This window comes from Nannospalax galili, unplaced genomic scaffold, assembly GCF_000622305.1.
Source record: "Nannospalax galili isolate Female #2095 unplaced genomic scaffold, S.galili_v1.0 scaffold567, whole genome shotgun sequence".
Taxonomy (NCBI): Eukaryota; Metazoa; Chordata; class Mammalia; order Rodentia; family Spalacidae; genus Nannospalax; species Nannospalax galili.
Window position 1 is genome coordinate 2211170 of NW_008357638.1, and position 15867 is coordinate 2227036.

Consider the following 15867-nt stretch of genomic DNA (forward strand, 5'->3'; position numbering starts at 1 on the left):
ATTTTAAATGTTTTATTTAATAATTTTGAAAATTTCAGACATGTATAAAATGTCTCTTGGTCACACACATCCCACAAAATAGAACTTGGTGTGGGATAGTGAGAAAATTATCTTAGAACTCAAATTAATGAGCCAATAGGGAAAGAACAGCCCTTGGTCCTGTATTAAAAGTGGGAAGTAACATTTTATATGATATTAAACTGAAGTGTTTAAAATACGTATCATTTCATACAATTCCATGCTTGAGCAACATCTGACTGCTGAAGCAACCTCTGGGGCTGACTGCCGGACCCAGGGCTTTAGACACTGGTATGCCTACCTGTCACCCACTACACCAGGGCACCATAAGGAGCTACCACATTCTGACCAGACCCTCAAGTTACCAGCAGTTCTTTGCAACCTAGTGTGAACTACAGGCTTGAGAGTTATACTTATCGAATGATGCCTAGGCTAGGCATAGTTCCTTACGGATTCAGAATAGACATGGAATACAAAGTCATGAATCCAGAGTTCATTCAATGGACCGTTGGTCTCCATCTCTGTGGGTTCTGCGCCCACAGATTCAACCAGTTGTAGAATTAAAAATATTCTAAAAAGCAGTAAAATCTGTACTCAATGTGTAGAGGTTTTTTTCTTGTCATTATTCCCTTGACAAAATAGCATACCAACTATTTACAGAGCATTCACACTATAGTAGGGATTGAATCATTCAGAGGTGGCTCTGAGTATATGAGAGGATGTGCATGTGTTATATGCAAATACTGTACCATTTTACACACGATTCCAGAATCTGGGTATTTTTATATGTGTGGGTGTCCTAGACCACAGGAGACAGCTGTACTATGGCTCCTCTAATATTTCTAGACAACTTGTGTATGGAAAAATGTTATCCACACATACATGTACATTTCCACTTCCTTTTAAAAAACATGTTGAAGGGGAGGAAGAAAATGGTGAGGTGGGAAACTGAATACCACAGAGAAATGTGAACGAAATGTGAACACAGAGAATTGAAAGAAATTTCATGGTAGTTGCATGAATCCCAGCACTTGTAAGACTGAGGAAGGAGGACTGCTGTGAGTTCAAGGCTAACCTGAGCTACATAGTGACTTCCAGACCAGCCTCAGCTACATGTTGAAACTCTGCCTCAAAACCAAAAATTAGAGAAAGAAATTTTCACTTACCTAATACTTTTACAAGGCTGCTGAAATGGTCTTTGTAAGTACTGAGTTTGTAAATAGAAGGCAACTAAGGATTTAATTTTGAGTGTTGACATTCAAAGTATAGCACTGGTATGGGAAGTATTTAATGCCTGAGGCAACAAATAAAAGAAAAATCATCTTTTACAGTCATTCAAAAATATTCTTTAAATATATTTAAAGTTTCATCTGGGCTAGAGAGGTGGCTTAGTGGCTAAGAGAACTTACTACTCTGGCAGAGGACCTGGGTTGAATTCCTAGCACCCACATAGTGTCTCACAACAGCCTGTAACTCCAGTTCCAGAGGATCCAATGCCTTCTCCCCACCTCCTCAGACACCTACACACATGGTGCACATAAACTCATGCAAGCATACACATATATGCATAGATAAAAATAAAAACCCCAAATCTAATTTAAAAGATATTTAAAGTTTCAGAATAAAGGAGTATAAATTTCAAGCACTGTTCTGAGTATCTGGCTCTTTTCCTGGACGTTCGTCTCTAAATAGCATTTCACTTTTAAAACAGGAAGTCTGCTAGCAATTCTTCAAGAGTGTCAGGAAGCCATTGTCTTCTCTGACCATTCATCTTATTATCACCCCTGATGTTATATTTCTGGTTGTTGCTCCAGAATGTCATAGGAAGCACCTGCCATAAAGCCAGCTGCTGAAAAGAGCAAGAAGAAAATACTGAAAATGTCACCATCTGACTAAGTACTGTAGTCAAGTCTCGTTGCAATTTTTGCAATCACCACATAAGTGCACTTGATGTATAAGCGTTATAGACTTTGGCTCAGTGAAAACTGTGCCCCCAGCTTAAAATTTGGCCTCAAAGAAACATCAATCTCACTGTCCAGAAACTCTCTAAGGTCCACTGCTCCTCCCAACTACAAGTCCAATTCTTCTTGTTCCTACAGTGCTTCCCAATGCTGCTAGTGTGGGTGTGTCTGCCTGCACATCTGTTCAGTCTTGAAAATTGGCTTCCTTTTGATATCTGCTACCTCAGAGGGCTTGCTGGAATTAAGTGTATTTTAGAAAACTTATAAGGGCTTATTTTCAAAAAACACTTTAAATCCCATACTGAAGGCACTTGCCCAACTCGCCAAGCCCCCCTTTGAAAAAATAATATTGTAGTTCACTGACAATGCCAGTATTCAGCTATTTTACTATTTTGCTAACATGATGCAACATATTAACAAAATCTATGCTACCAATGAAGCATTTAATAAGTCACAAATAAGAGCTCTCTGTTCTTATGCACTAGAATAACTACTTTTCACATAAGAGTTGTGTAGTTCCCAGGACAATGCTGACGTGAACACTGCTGTCTCGCGGACCAGTTCCATGAGTAAGAGACAGCATTTGTGAGGTTTCTGATAAGCAGGCATTCTCTATGAGTCCTAAATTTCTGGGCTTTGTGCATGTTCCATTGTCTACCTGTATATAGCATCCCCACTGTACCCCTTCTTTGCCTGACTCCTCACTGGTCAGGACTCTGTTCAGATGCCCCCTCTCTTAGGGAGCCCATACTGACCAGCTCTCCTACGATGTCTGCAGGAATTTAGTCTGCCGTTCCCCCATGCTCTTCTTTGTGCTCTGGGTTCCCCTCCTTGAAAGGCTGGTCTCACTGCTTTAACCAGGGGTTATCTGTCTCTGCTACCAGTTTTTCCCTGATGGACATACTCATTTATTCTGTGATCTCTTGCATATAATAGGCTGCACACTTACTTTGTGATCCCTTGCATGTAATACACTGTCTGACAGAGACAAGCCATCTTAAGTTTTTCTTTATAATAAACACAACAAACAATAAATTATGAACAAATGAAGAAATATTCTATTATCTAAGGTGATAAACACATGAAGCAAAACAGGCCAATTGCCGTGCTGGGTAGATGGTTCAGGGGGTAAAAGTACTTGCTGTGCAAGCCTGATAACCTGAGTTCGAGCTCCAGAACTCACTGAAAAGGCCAGGTGTAGCTGTGCATATCTTTAATATGGGAGGCAGAGACAGGGGAATTGGCTGGAAGCTCTTGTGTCAGCAAGTCTGGTGTACACAGCACTGCAAAAGCAACAAGAGAGATTGCCTCAAAACATGGTGGAAGTGGAGAATTGACTCTTGAAAAAGTTGTCCTCTGACCTCCATATGTGCACTCGAACTCTCTCACTTTCTCTTTCTGGACATATGCCAGGATGCCTGAGTTCAAAACCATCAAACAGAATACCAGAAGAGGACCCGGATGCAAACTATTGACTCTAGGTGACAATGTTGAATCACCTGTAATTGCTGGAGCTTAGGAAATGGTGCCCCCAAATATCCTGCTTTGGACATCAAATTGAGAGCACCTGGGAAGGAGCAAACGTACAGAAGGGCTTTCCCAGAAGTTCCCTCATCTACCTAAAAGTTGGATCCACCAGAAGCACACAATGGCCTTCAAACTGTATAGAAATATCACTATCCAAGGCGACCTAACTCAAGTCATAGAGGAAAGACTGAGGATCAAACACTATACTCAGAGTCCAGAGGAATACTGTCCCTGACCACTGCTCTAAGGCTCATTCTCTCTTCACCAATCAGTTTCTTCTGCTCAGCCCTCCATTTCCTTTTCTACTCTGAAGCTGGAACCTAAGACTCAATCATCTGGTCCCTCTGTGAGTTTCATGTTTTGTATGGCCCTTATGTCTACATGCATGTTAATACATTTGTCTGCATTGTCTCCTGTTGGTATGTATGTTGTCAGTTTGTTTTGGTAGATGGAACTATTAAATCTTCAGAGGATAAACCTGAGCTTCCTTACAGTACCAATCCAATGTCCCATTCAGTAGAGGAGACTGGTATGGGGAACCTTTTGCATCTGTGGGTGCACTGGGCATATAGGAAATTTCTCTGTCTTCCACTCAATTTTGCCACAAACATAAAACTGTTTGAAAAAGGTCTATTATAATTCTTAAATGACTTTATTTAGAAAGACTCTAATAGTGCAATAGAAACAAAAGCAATGCTATAAATCTTTAAAATCGCCAAATAAAAAATATCAGTAGAATAGTAGGCTATTACAGAAGAATAAGGATAGACAAAAAAAAAAAAAAAAACCCAAAACAAAACAAATCCCCGCAACAAACCCCAAACCAAAACACAAAGAACAAAACAAAAACACTAGAGATGAAAAAAACACTAGAGATGAATAAGGACATCAGAAAGTCGGAAATCTTGAAATTTGCTAATTACTTGGCTGGTATAATATTCATTTTAGATAAAAGATTAGCTCAACTAATCCTAAGGAAAATATCATCAAACAAGTCATAAGAACAAAATTATAACAGATCTAGCTAGTAGGAGGTAGATTACAGAAGCAACAGAGGACAGAGAGGAGCTGACAGTTGACAGATTTTGTTCCTTTTAAACCAGTGAATAGCAGTTAAATGATGATTATTATGGCTAACATTTTTTGAACACCGCTGGCTGGCATTTATATAGAATCTTTATAGCATAATATCATGACTGCGATTATATCCATTTTATGGATGCTGAAACTCACACACAGACTTTGTAAGAGCCACAAGCTGAGGATGTGAACCTAAGCAGTGTGGTTCCAGAATCTACTCTCCACTATGCTGTCTTTGTTTGTAAATAAAAACAAATAGTTTGACAAGTGAATTAGATAGGATTAAATTTGGCATACTACAGACATTAACAAAGAAATAACCTTAACTGTTCTGAGTAGGAAATACTAGAATCAAATGAACAAAGAGCCCAAGACAACTACACAACTTACAGAAAGAGTAAGAAATCGAAAGCCCAATAAAAAATAAATTTTTATAGCAATAGTTCTGAAAACAGAGCCAGCCATTATTGCTTCAGTGTCGGTTGTCATCAGCATTCCTGTTTGCCAGAAGAGCTTCCCTGATGAGTGGACCATGAGGGGATCTCCAGGAGTTGAGATGTTTTGATATAATCATGGTAAATGTAACTGGAAAGGCACTCCTCCTGAAATCCTAACTGTGGTTATGACATCTCATCCAAGAGATACTTTGAAATCCTCGTATGTAATCTGGGAGAGGACCAGGATAAGACATGGCAGAAAAAGATGGTATTACTAAATGAAACAAAGCTCAAAGGAGGAGGGGGTGATATGAGTGTGAAGATCAAAACTAGAATCCCAAAGGCCTTGAAGAACAGGCCAAAGGTCTAATTGAAGGTGTTAGTAGAAGAGGACAGTAGACCAAAGGTAACTGAACTCAGAGACTGCATGAGTGTGGAATCATTGTATTATGCCATTAAGAGGAAAAGGTCAGTTAGAAAGGATGTTAGTAGAAAGGAGGAGCTAAAGGTATTTTTCCGATATACTGAATCTAAGGCAGTAAGATATCTGAACAGATCATTAAAAGTCACGGACCTCGAGTTTAGGCAGGGTCCTGGTTGTAAACTTGATCTGTCCTACCTGCTTACAGGGAATACTCGGAGTCAATAATAATGCCAGTAAGTAAAAAGAAGAGCTGAAAGAAGAAATCTGTACTTTGGGCACTTGGAATAACAAGAATTAGCATCAGGGTACTGTAAGAAATTAAGAAATTAGGTATGGAGAGATGGCTCAGTGGTTAAGAGCATTGGCTGTTAAGAGCATTGGTTAAGAGGTCCTCGGTTCAGTTCCCTGCACACATGGTAGCTAACAACCATTGGGAACTCCAGGGGACTGATACCCTCTTCTGACACCTTGAGCACTGCACACTTGTGGTACACTTACATACATGTAGGCAAAATACTCATACACATACTTTTTTTTTTAATTTAAGAAGAAATGAAGAAATCTAGCTAATAAAATGGTAAGATGAAAACCAAGACCATCCATCAGATGAGTGGCCAGGAAAGCCAAGCGAAGACAGAATCTGAGGAGTAAGTCGCCTTGGTATGGTTTCAGGGCTTCTATAAAAGTGTAAGCTACAAGAGGGAAGGTGGGCAGAGGGGCTGCAGAACAACCGGTTCACTGCATACAACCAGGAAAGAAAAGAAAGTCAGGAAACACAATGGCAGCTCTAGGCAGGAATGCAAAATATCACTTTAAAGGAGCCATTCAGGATTGGACATATCATAAAGCTAATGAAGTTTGCTTATTTATTTTTGCATAGATCTCTATTCTTTTGAAAGGGAACACTCCCCAAATTATACATATCTGAGGAGTCATAAAACCTGGACTGACCCTGGTGCTATAAGGAATGGAGACTAATGTACTCCACAAGCTCTTAAGAATGATACTCAACATTCCTTTGCATTTGAGGGGAATAAAATGAGAAAAAAATAAGTAGAGTTTAATGGGAGGATAAAGTGACCTTCAGCATCTTCCCTTTACACTTTAAGTGGCTGTGACTATTCTAGTCTTCTTTTAGGTAAGTGCTAGTTAGATACTTGTATATAACCCCCGACTACTGATTAAACTTGTAGGTGGAAGAGTGAAGGTAAAGACCAGGCTGGATGGAAACAGGAATTAAAAGTTCAGAAACTGGTGAAAATAGACATGGGCCATCTTCAAGGTTGCTTTTGTTTTCACACAACAGAACTGGCAAAGGAGCAGGCAGAGGATACTTAGAAGGTAAGGGTACAACGTCCTGTGTTTCCTCCTCTTCTGGTGGAGCTGTACATGAGGTTCAGAGGTAGACACCTGAATCTCACATGGAGTTAGGAACCCACAAGGCAAGAGGCAATTGGGCTAAGCGCATTACTTCTTAAGGCCATTAGGCTGTGCAATGAAGTACCTGGCAGCATTCCAGAATTTATTTCCTGCTCTGTAAGGGAACAGAGCTAGATCACAGTTGCCACCATTCCACATATTCAATCAACCTTTGCTTCTGTGTATTTTTCCCCCCTTCATTTCATTATCTGGTCTATGTGCAAGCCTGGTCATAGTCTACTACCAAAATATAGATATATCTTTCATGATTCATAAGAAAGGCTTTTGACACTTTTTTCTTAAAAGATATCCTATTATCCTATAGAGACAATACAATTTGATGAGGGCCAGGTAATTCTAACATATTGAAATACAGCTATACTCAAATTATAACTATTACTATGATTTAGGCACACTTTATTTTCATTTACTATGTCATAATATCTATTAATATTCTTTACCCCAAAGATTAGGCACTTTTCAATCAATGTGTATTTTATTGTGCATCTACTATGTACCAGACACTAGATAATATGGGACTTTGAGAACAGTTTTTTTTTTTAAAGGAATTTACTTAAACCCTTCAATAACAAAGTTCTTTTAATAATGCCAGGTATAAGGAGGTCTTATACTTTTGCTTTTGTTGTTGTTATTGTTCTGATTAAACACAGTGTGTTAGGAAGTAAGTGCCTACGTTTACTAAAAGCACATTTCAGGTGACACAATACAAAATTCTCAGGAAAAAGGAACTACTGTGACTCAGCAAATCCTACACAGAAACCACAGTTACTACAAAGAACACATTCAAAAAGTAAGGGAAAGCAGTGAGGGGGCATCAGGTCTGCCAAACCAAAGACAAATATTGCTAAGTCATGGTGATAGGCTACTCCTGATTTAATCAGGAACACAACTGCAGAGCTCTAAGGGCGTCAGGAACTCACATTTGCCTGCTTAGCACTTCATAAAAAGTTAGATTTTTTTTTGTTTAAGTACAATTCAATTCAGATAAATTCCTAAATTGCTTAGCAGTTGTCAAGTTAAAAAAAAAAAGTCAGCAGCCCTGCAGGATTTTCACTATTGAATCCAGTTAATCAGTAAAGACCCAGACTGACACCACAGGCTAGGTGGCCTTCAGAGAGGAAACCCACAAACGGCCTCAGGCAGTTTCCTTCAACTTCCCACCATAGTGCTCCCAGCTGAGGAGAGCCAGGTCTTAGCCCTGAGGGTCGACAAACATCCTTAAGTTTTATCTTTAAAATTCCTCCAAATTAGTGCAATTTCATTCTAATGTGATTCCAAGTTTATTTTACTACTGTAATAGCCAATATTACTGCTAACCAGATGGCTGCTATTGTGGTAAGAATTTCACATAAATCATGCTATTCACTTCTGACCAAGACCTTGAACTAGGCTAACCTTTGAGTCTTCTGCTTGACTGGACCTGACCTTAGGTGGCTTCTCTTCTAGCACTGGTCACAATGGACCACCTTCAGCACAGATGCTGTCAAATCAGGTTATCCAGAAGCTCCTCACCCTGGCAATTTCCTTTCAGCTTTCTTTTATTTTTTTAGTCTTCTTAAAAATATTGTTATTATTTTAATTTTATGTATATGCGTGTATTGCCTGCGTGTAGGTAAGTGCACCCGTGTCGTGCAGTGCCCGTGGAGGACAGAAGAGGCTGTCAGATCTCCTGGGACTGGAGTTATGGATAGTTGTTAGCTGCCATGTGGGTGCTGGGATTTGAACCCGGGTCTTCTGCAAGAACAACCAGTGTTCTTAACCGTTAAGCGTCTCTCCAGCCCAGTTTTTAGGGTCTCCCTGTAGCCCCAGCTGGCCTGGCACTCGCTATGTTGACCAGGCCGGCCTTAAGTCACAGAGATCGGCCTGGGACTAAAGGCATGTGCTACCATGCCTGGCTCAGCTTTCCATCCTTCTGACCCAACCTTGGTTTTAATCCCCATGTGTCCTGTGGAAGTCTGAGTCCAGTCTTTTCTGCCTTTCAAGCCCATGTTACAGTGACCCCCTTTGCCTACTCATGGCCTAGAGCCTGTCTACCAGTTTTACTAAGGGTCTGTACAGCTTTGACATTTCTTACAGTAAGTGGTGTTAGTTTTGTTATCATTTTACACTTCAGAGAAGTTGAAAAACTTTGCTAAAGTTATAGAGCTAATTAGTGGTGATGAGACCTATATACCTTTCTAACTTAATTACTCTTATATAGAGCTAATTTGTGGTGATGAGATCTATATACCTTTCTAATTTATCTATTACATAATGTCACTATATCACTTTTAAATAAGCTGATTCTTCTTTCTCAATTAAGTTAACAAAAAGCAAATTTTTTTTGTACATGGCCCTGTCTTTACTGGGCCATGGACTGGGCTCCTCTCCGCCGCTGGTATCCTTTTACATTTCAGTTGAGACTCTCCCAATCCAGGTAGTATGTATGCCTGAGACTTATATTTCCACTCAATTGGGACTCTTCCCCACAGCCAAGTGAATTTTCTGATTATCCCTTCTATATTTTTAATGTCCTGTCTATCTTTGCTAGAAAACTATTCCATTCTCTCTGTAACTGATTGCAATGGACTCTTCAAGAATGCTTTACTGCTTTCCAAGTTGAAAATAACCCTTCAATTGCCCCCTCTAAAGCATCACTTCTAAACATGCTACCTGTACTGTGTACTCCGATCCAGCTGTTGACTCCTTTATTTCAAATATTACAATACTGTAAGAAAATTCAGAGGATCTCTTAATACCATAAATGGTAACTGCTAAGAACTGCTAAGGCTAACTTTAGTAATTTAGCTTTGTTTCTGTTTGTGCTGAAAGGGTATGTTTCCCTCCCGTAGAGCACTGGAAGGTAGAGCTTAGCCTTCCCTATAACACTAATGAAAATTTGGGATATCAAAAACCAAGGAAAGGTGAAAAAACATAGAGACATTAAATGTCTATACACACTAACATGTACAGAAAATACTGTAGAATATGAATTGCTTTGAAGATAGTAAAATGTCATAAAATTATAAAAGTAGTATAAAAGGTGACATACTATTATTTCCAATAGAGCATCAATTTGCTTTTTTTTTTGTCTTTTTGAGACAGGGTTTCCCTGTAGCCCCAGCTGGCCTGGCACTCACTATGTAGACCAGGCTGGACTCGAACTCACAGAGATCCACCTGCCTCTGCCTCCCACCCGAGTGCTAGGGATTAAAGGTATGCACTACCCCGTTATTTTGCTTTATTTTTATATCTTTATAGACTATATCATGGTAATTTAATGCATGTATACACTGTGTTCTAATCAAGTTAATGTAATAAGCATTTCTTTTTTGTTGTTGAGCTTTTAAAATTTCATACATTTCCCACTCAAATCCAGACCCCCTCCCCCATCCCTGACTATCGAACCCTATGCACTCTGCCATACATGCTGAGTCCTATTCATTCAGGTGTTTGTACCCCAATGTCCCCTTCAGTGTAAATGCCTCCACTGGAGTCCAGTCAACCCATCCAGTGGTCATATGTAAGTCATACTCTCCCTCACCCAGCAGCAATCAGTTTCAAATAGTTCTCAATCTAGTGCTGGCCTGACACCTATTTCTCACCTCCCCTTAGGGCCTTTGTTTAATTAAGCTGACATGGGTCCCAAGCTCGAAGGCACCATGGCCACAGGCTCACATGAGCAAGCCTCAATTTGCTTTTATAGAGTTGTATTAAATGCTACTGGGATTTTTTTTTGATGAACTTTGACTAGATTATTGTCTCATAATTGCTAAGTATCTCATTTTTCTTGCACAGAAAATTAATTTTTGCCTAGTCACCACATCCTAACAATGTATAATCCAACTTTCTTCAGGAAACACATGTCAAAGTATGAAAATTAAAGTGTTAAAACAAGGAAGAGATGTACTATAAAGTCACTTCTGAGCTGTGCCACCTCACTCTGGGCTCCACTGTGATGCCATCGTGGCAGCCCCTCAGTCCCAGTGAATACAGACAGTGGGGCTCTATATTCTTTGAGTCCTTCATTAAACTATTGATCCCTTTCACATTATCCATAATGTTCCAGCAGCTCAGCACGTGAACCAGTGAAGTGCTAGTCTCTCTCTCCTTTCAATACCTTCCACACTTTATGGAGAGGAAGTCACAATGATTTATTTACCTGACATTTTCCAGTCCGGATGTCGTACAGGGCCACTGAACCATGGCGCGCTCCAACTGCGATTCTGTGACTCCGCTCATAATAGCTGACCATGTAGAACCTGAATTGGGCATTTTCACAACAAAAACAAAAAGCCAGGTGAGATGAGCTACATATGGAAGGGGAAGCTAGTAATTTCAGAGATTAAAGCCAGCTCCCATATATACACACATATATGAGATACATATACATACATATATATGCAGACATATTTATATGAACTTCAATTGCTTTATAGCTCTATTATTTACAAATGAATATATATTTATTCAACATAAGGAGATTTTCAAAAGTGTTCCATTTTAGAATTTAGTACATTGAGAGAGAATATCACCTAGGCCTATTGATAATTATTTTCAGCTAGGTCCAGTGGTTCACACCTATAAACCCAGAACCTGGAAGGCTGAGACTGGAGGACTGCTATGAGTTTGAGCCAGCCTGAACTACATAGTAAGTTCCAGGGAAGCCTGGACTAAGAGTGAGACTCTGTCTCAAAAAATTATTTTCAATAGGAAACTTTAAAATCATAAATACTCTTGAAATTTTGAGATAATAAAGGTCAAATGCAAAAAAGATGAAATGTGAAAATCCCATTTTCTGATAACTTATGCAGACATTTCTATTTGAAGAGAAATGAGAATGATTTTTAAAAAGGGTTCCATATCAATCTAATCATGGTCTCATGGCTTGTTATCTAAGTAGTGAAATATACATTCTGACAGAACAATCTTAAAAGGCTACATAAATATCACATCTCCTAAATTCTTATCAGTAACTTAAAATGACATTAGAAAGCTACTCACCAGGAAAAAAAAAAAACAAAAAACAAACCATCCTACAAATTTCCACCTTTACTAGGTTATCTAAATAACTGGGGTGACAGTAGAAAAAAGCATATTTGGTATTTATATTGCATTGCATAAGAAGTTTTAGAGTAGATGGTGTGAAGGTTGGAAAAAGCCAACTAATTGTCACTACAGTCTACATTCCTTTACAGAGCTAGTTAAGTAATTGAAGTTCTGGTCCACACTTTGGCATACTGATTGGGCTGGTATCTAAAGGTAAGAATAGAAAAACTACTGGAAGGGTAAGTCAGGTATACAAACTTGACTCGATAGGCCTTAAATATATGACAGAATGAATGAAATCCAGTGGCAGGGCATGAGGGGTGTGGATACGGGAGGGGGTCTAAATATGATTAAGATGCATTGTATAAAATGCACAAAAGTTCAATAATACATTGAAAAAAGGAAATAAAATGTTTTTTTAAAACCTAAAAAGCATTAGAAGCTTGATGCAAAAATCTGTAAACAGAAATAAACATGTGAAGGTCTTACAATACAAAACAGAACAAAAAAATTTCTAAATATACTTTCAATTCACCTGGTCTCAGTGTGAGCTGTCCAGGAGATGAGGGGCTACATTAAATATTCTATTTGAACATGTTTTTCCATCACATCCTCCTTCAATTCCATACGACCAAAGTAACTTTTCTAATATTTTTTTAAGGGACATAAAATAGAAAGAAAATAGAACATTTCTCTAATGCATTCTAAGGTAAGACACAGAACAACATTTCTGAAATTCTAGGAAGAGAGGCTGACAGAGATAAATTTGAATGTAAAGGAGAGACATTCTGACAGCCAGTTTAGCCTTGGCAGATATTATGGTAGTCACACAAACTTCAATAATACAGAAAACTATGGTGTTTTAAACTTTTTGTTTGCTCTTCATTACCAAGTCATGTAGTATTGAGGTTTTTCCCCATCCCTAGGCCTCATCATGGACCAGCTCCAGCCTTTTGGAAAGTCAGGGCTTCATTTTCAATCCTATGGAAGTCACTACCTGGGAATGATGCCCTGCTGAGCATATTCTCTCTGCTCAAGAACTGCATTGGGCTCCTTCAGTATTGGTGGGAGGGAAGAAAGGAAAGACAAAAACTTGCTGAAACACAAGATGTTTCCTGAAGGTTTCCTGAAGAAAGTGTTGTATTACTCTTTCTCAATGGAAGGTGGGAATTTGCATTCAAAATCTAATGTTCTCTCCACCCTCACCTCCCTTTACTTCCCTGGGCTGCACAGCCTCTCCTGTCCTGGTCCCAGCACCTTCCCTGAGTAAGTTCAGTGTGCCCAGCGTGCCTTGACTCCACCAGCCTCTTTCACCCGCCCAGGTCCCCTGCCGAGTCTCTCCTCCTAGGCTGGGTACTGGCCCATTTCTTGTCTTGGCACCCCAGACACTGGGGCCAACCTCAGCCCAGAACCACCACTGCGTCCTGATCCTCTGTATCCGGACCAACCCAGTTCCTCCCTGCCGCCCCCAGGAACCCTGTAGGCCTGGTCCCACCCTCACCTTCCTTTACTTCCCTGGGTGGCACAGCCACCAGCTTCCTGAGACCAGCATCTATCCTGGGCCCTTCTCCCAGGCAAGCCCAGCCCCCAAATTCTTGAGGGCAGCATCTTTCCTGGAGGGACCGATACCTTAGGAGAAAGCCTGAGAGCATCTGAGCCTCATCTCACTTGGACCTCTGTGGGAACTCCTGAAGACAAAAGCAATTAGGCCACTCCAATATAAAATCAAAAGAGAGAACCTGAAGCCTAGACCAACCAGCTTTTCATGCCCAACAAGTAAATCACAAAGGCACATAAAGTTTACAAAAAGAAGGGATCTAAACTCAACAAGGAATGCTTGAGTCTCACACAAGAATCAGAAACTACGGAGGAAATTCACATATCAAAGTCACAAAGAAAAAAATAATAACATGAAAAGCCAAAATAACATATGCCCACCAAGTACCAGTAGTCCTCTAGAGAAGTACAATGAGAACTCCCTAGAGATAACACAAGACATGGAACTCAAAAGAACAATTAAAAACATGATAAAAGAATTCGGTGAATTTAAAGAACACACAAAGAAAGAAATCAAAGAACTGAAGGAAGATAGGGATAAACTTCTGAATGAATTCAGAAGAGATAGAAACATTGAAGAATACTCAGGCTGAAATGAAGAAGGAAGTGAAACACTCAGTAAGCCAATTAGAAACAAGAGGAGAAAGCCTCACCAATAGGATGTATGAAATGGAAAACAGGATATCAAGATTAGAAGATAAAGTGGATGAATTAGACCACTCAAGCAAAGATTATGAAAAATTAAACAAAAACAGAACAATGGAAGATGCAAGAATTGTGTGATACCATAAAAAAACCAAACTTATGAATCATAGGCATACAGGCAGGAGAAGAATCTCAAGATAATGGCATGGACCAGATCTTCAACAGGACGGTAGAAGAAAATTTCCCAAAATTAAAAAAAGACATGCTTATATGAATACAAGAAGCATATAGAACACCAAATAGACAGGACCAGAAAAGAAACTCTCCACAACACATCATAGTAGAAACACTAAACTTTCAGAACAAAGAGACAATACTGAAATCTACAAAAGAAAAACAACAACTCACATAAAGGAAAACCTATCAGGATTACAGCTGACTTTTCAGTGCAAACTATGAAAGCCAGAAGAGCTTGGACTAAAATATTCCCAGTACTAAATGTCATATATGCCAATCCAGAATATTTTATCCAGCACAGCTGTCTATCATAGCTGAAGGGGAAAGAAAAATCTTCCATGACATAAATAGGCAGAAAGAATTCATGTCCACAAAACCAGCCCTTCAGAGAGTTCTTGAAGCAATACAAAGAGCTGAAGAAAGGAACGAGTCTACCCAAGGGGTGATGGAGAGAAATTTAATGAAGGTATAACTGGAAATGCACAGCTACATCAATAATGTGAACAGAAATAAAAATGACAGGATTCAATTCAATCCACATCTTTCATTAATAACTTTAACTATCAATGGACTGAACTCCCCAGTCAGAAGATACAAACTAGTTGAATGGATTAAGAAATAAAACCCATCATTTTGTTGTCTGCAAGACACTCATCTCACTTTCAAGGACAGGCACTACCTTAAGGTGAAAGGATGGAAAAAATATACCAAGCAAATGGTATTAAGAAAAAAGCAGGCACTGCAATTCTAATATCTGATAAAATAAATTTTAAAACTAATCAGAAGAGACAAAGAAGGCCACTTCATTCTGATCAAAGGAACAATAAATCAAGACGATATTACAATCATGAACATATAGTCACCAAATTCTGGTGTGCCCAACTTCATAAAAACAGTACTACAAGACTTTAAGATTCAGATTAATCGCAACTGATTAATAGTAGGGGACTTCAATACCCCATTGTCACCATAAGATAGGTCAACAGGACAGAGAATTAATGGAGAGACATATGAAATAAACAATACTATATGTCAAATGGACCTAACAGACATCTACTGAATATTCCACCCAAGGATCAAATAATATACCTTCTATTCAGTGCCCCATGGAACCTTCTCCAAAATCGACCATGTACTGGGGCACAAAACGAAACTCAACAAATACAAAAAGATTGAAATAATTCCATGCATTCTATCAGAACACAATGCAATAAAGCTTAAAATCAACACCAGGAATTCCCAGTAAACACATGAACACAAGGAGATTAAACAACAAACCCCTGAATGATGAATGGGTCAAAGGAGATATTAAGAAATAAATAAAAGTATTCCTGGAACTAAATGAAAAGGACAATATAACACAATAGTCTTTAGAGGGAACTTTATAGCTCTAAGTGCCTACATTAAAAAATCAGAAAGATCACAAATGACTTAACATTGTAACTCAAGACATTTCAAAAGCAACAGCAAATGAAACCCAAACCCAGCAGACAAGAAGAAATAACAAAAATCA

At 39.1% G+C, this 15867-nt stretch overlaps 1 protein-coding gene across 3 annotated transcripts in view; it reads right to left on the reverse strand.

The window, feature by feature from the left end:
- Positions 1 to 15867, reverse strand: part of Wdr7 (WD repeat domain 7) — a 359330-nt gene that overhangs the window by 57784 nt on the left and 285679 nt on the right. For all 3 annotated transcript variants that reach the window (XM_008855378.2, XM_008855377.2, XM_008855376.2), the window contains one exon: positions 11029 to 11128. In XM_008855378.2, the coding sequence (XP_008853600.1) occupies positions 11029 to 11128 (100 nt within the window). The remainder of the gene's footprint in view (positions 1 to 11028; positions 11129 to 15867) is intronic.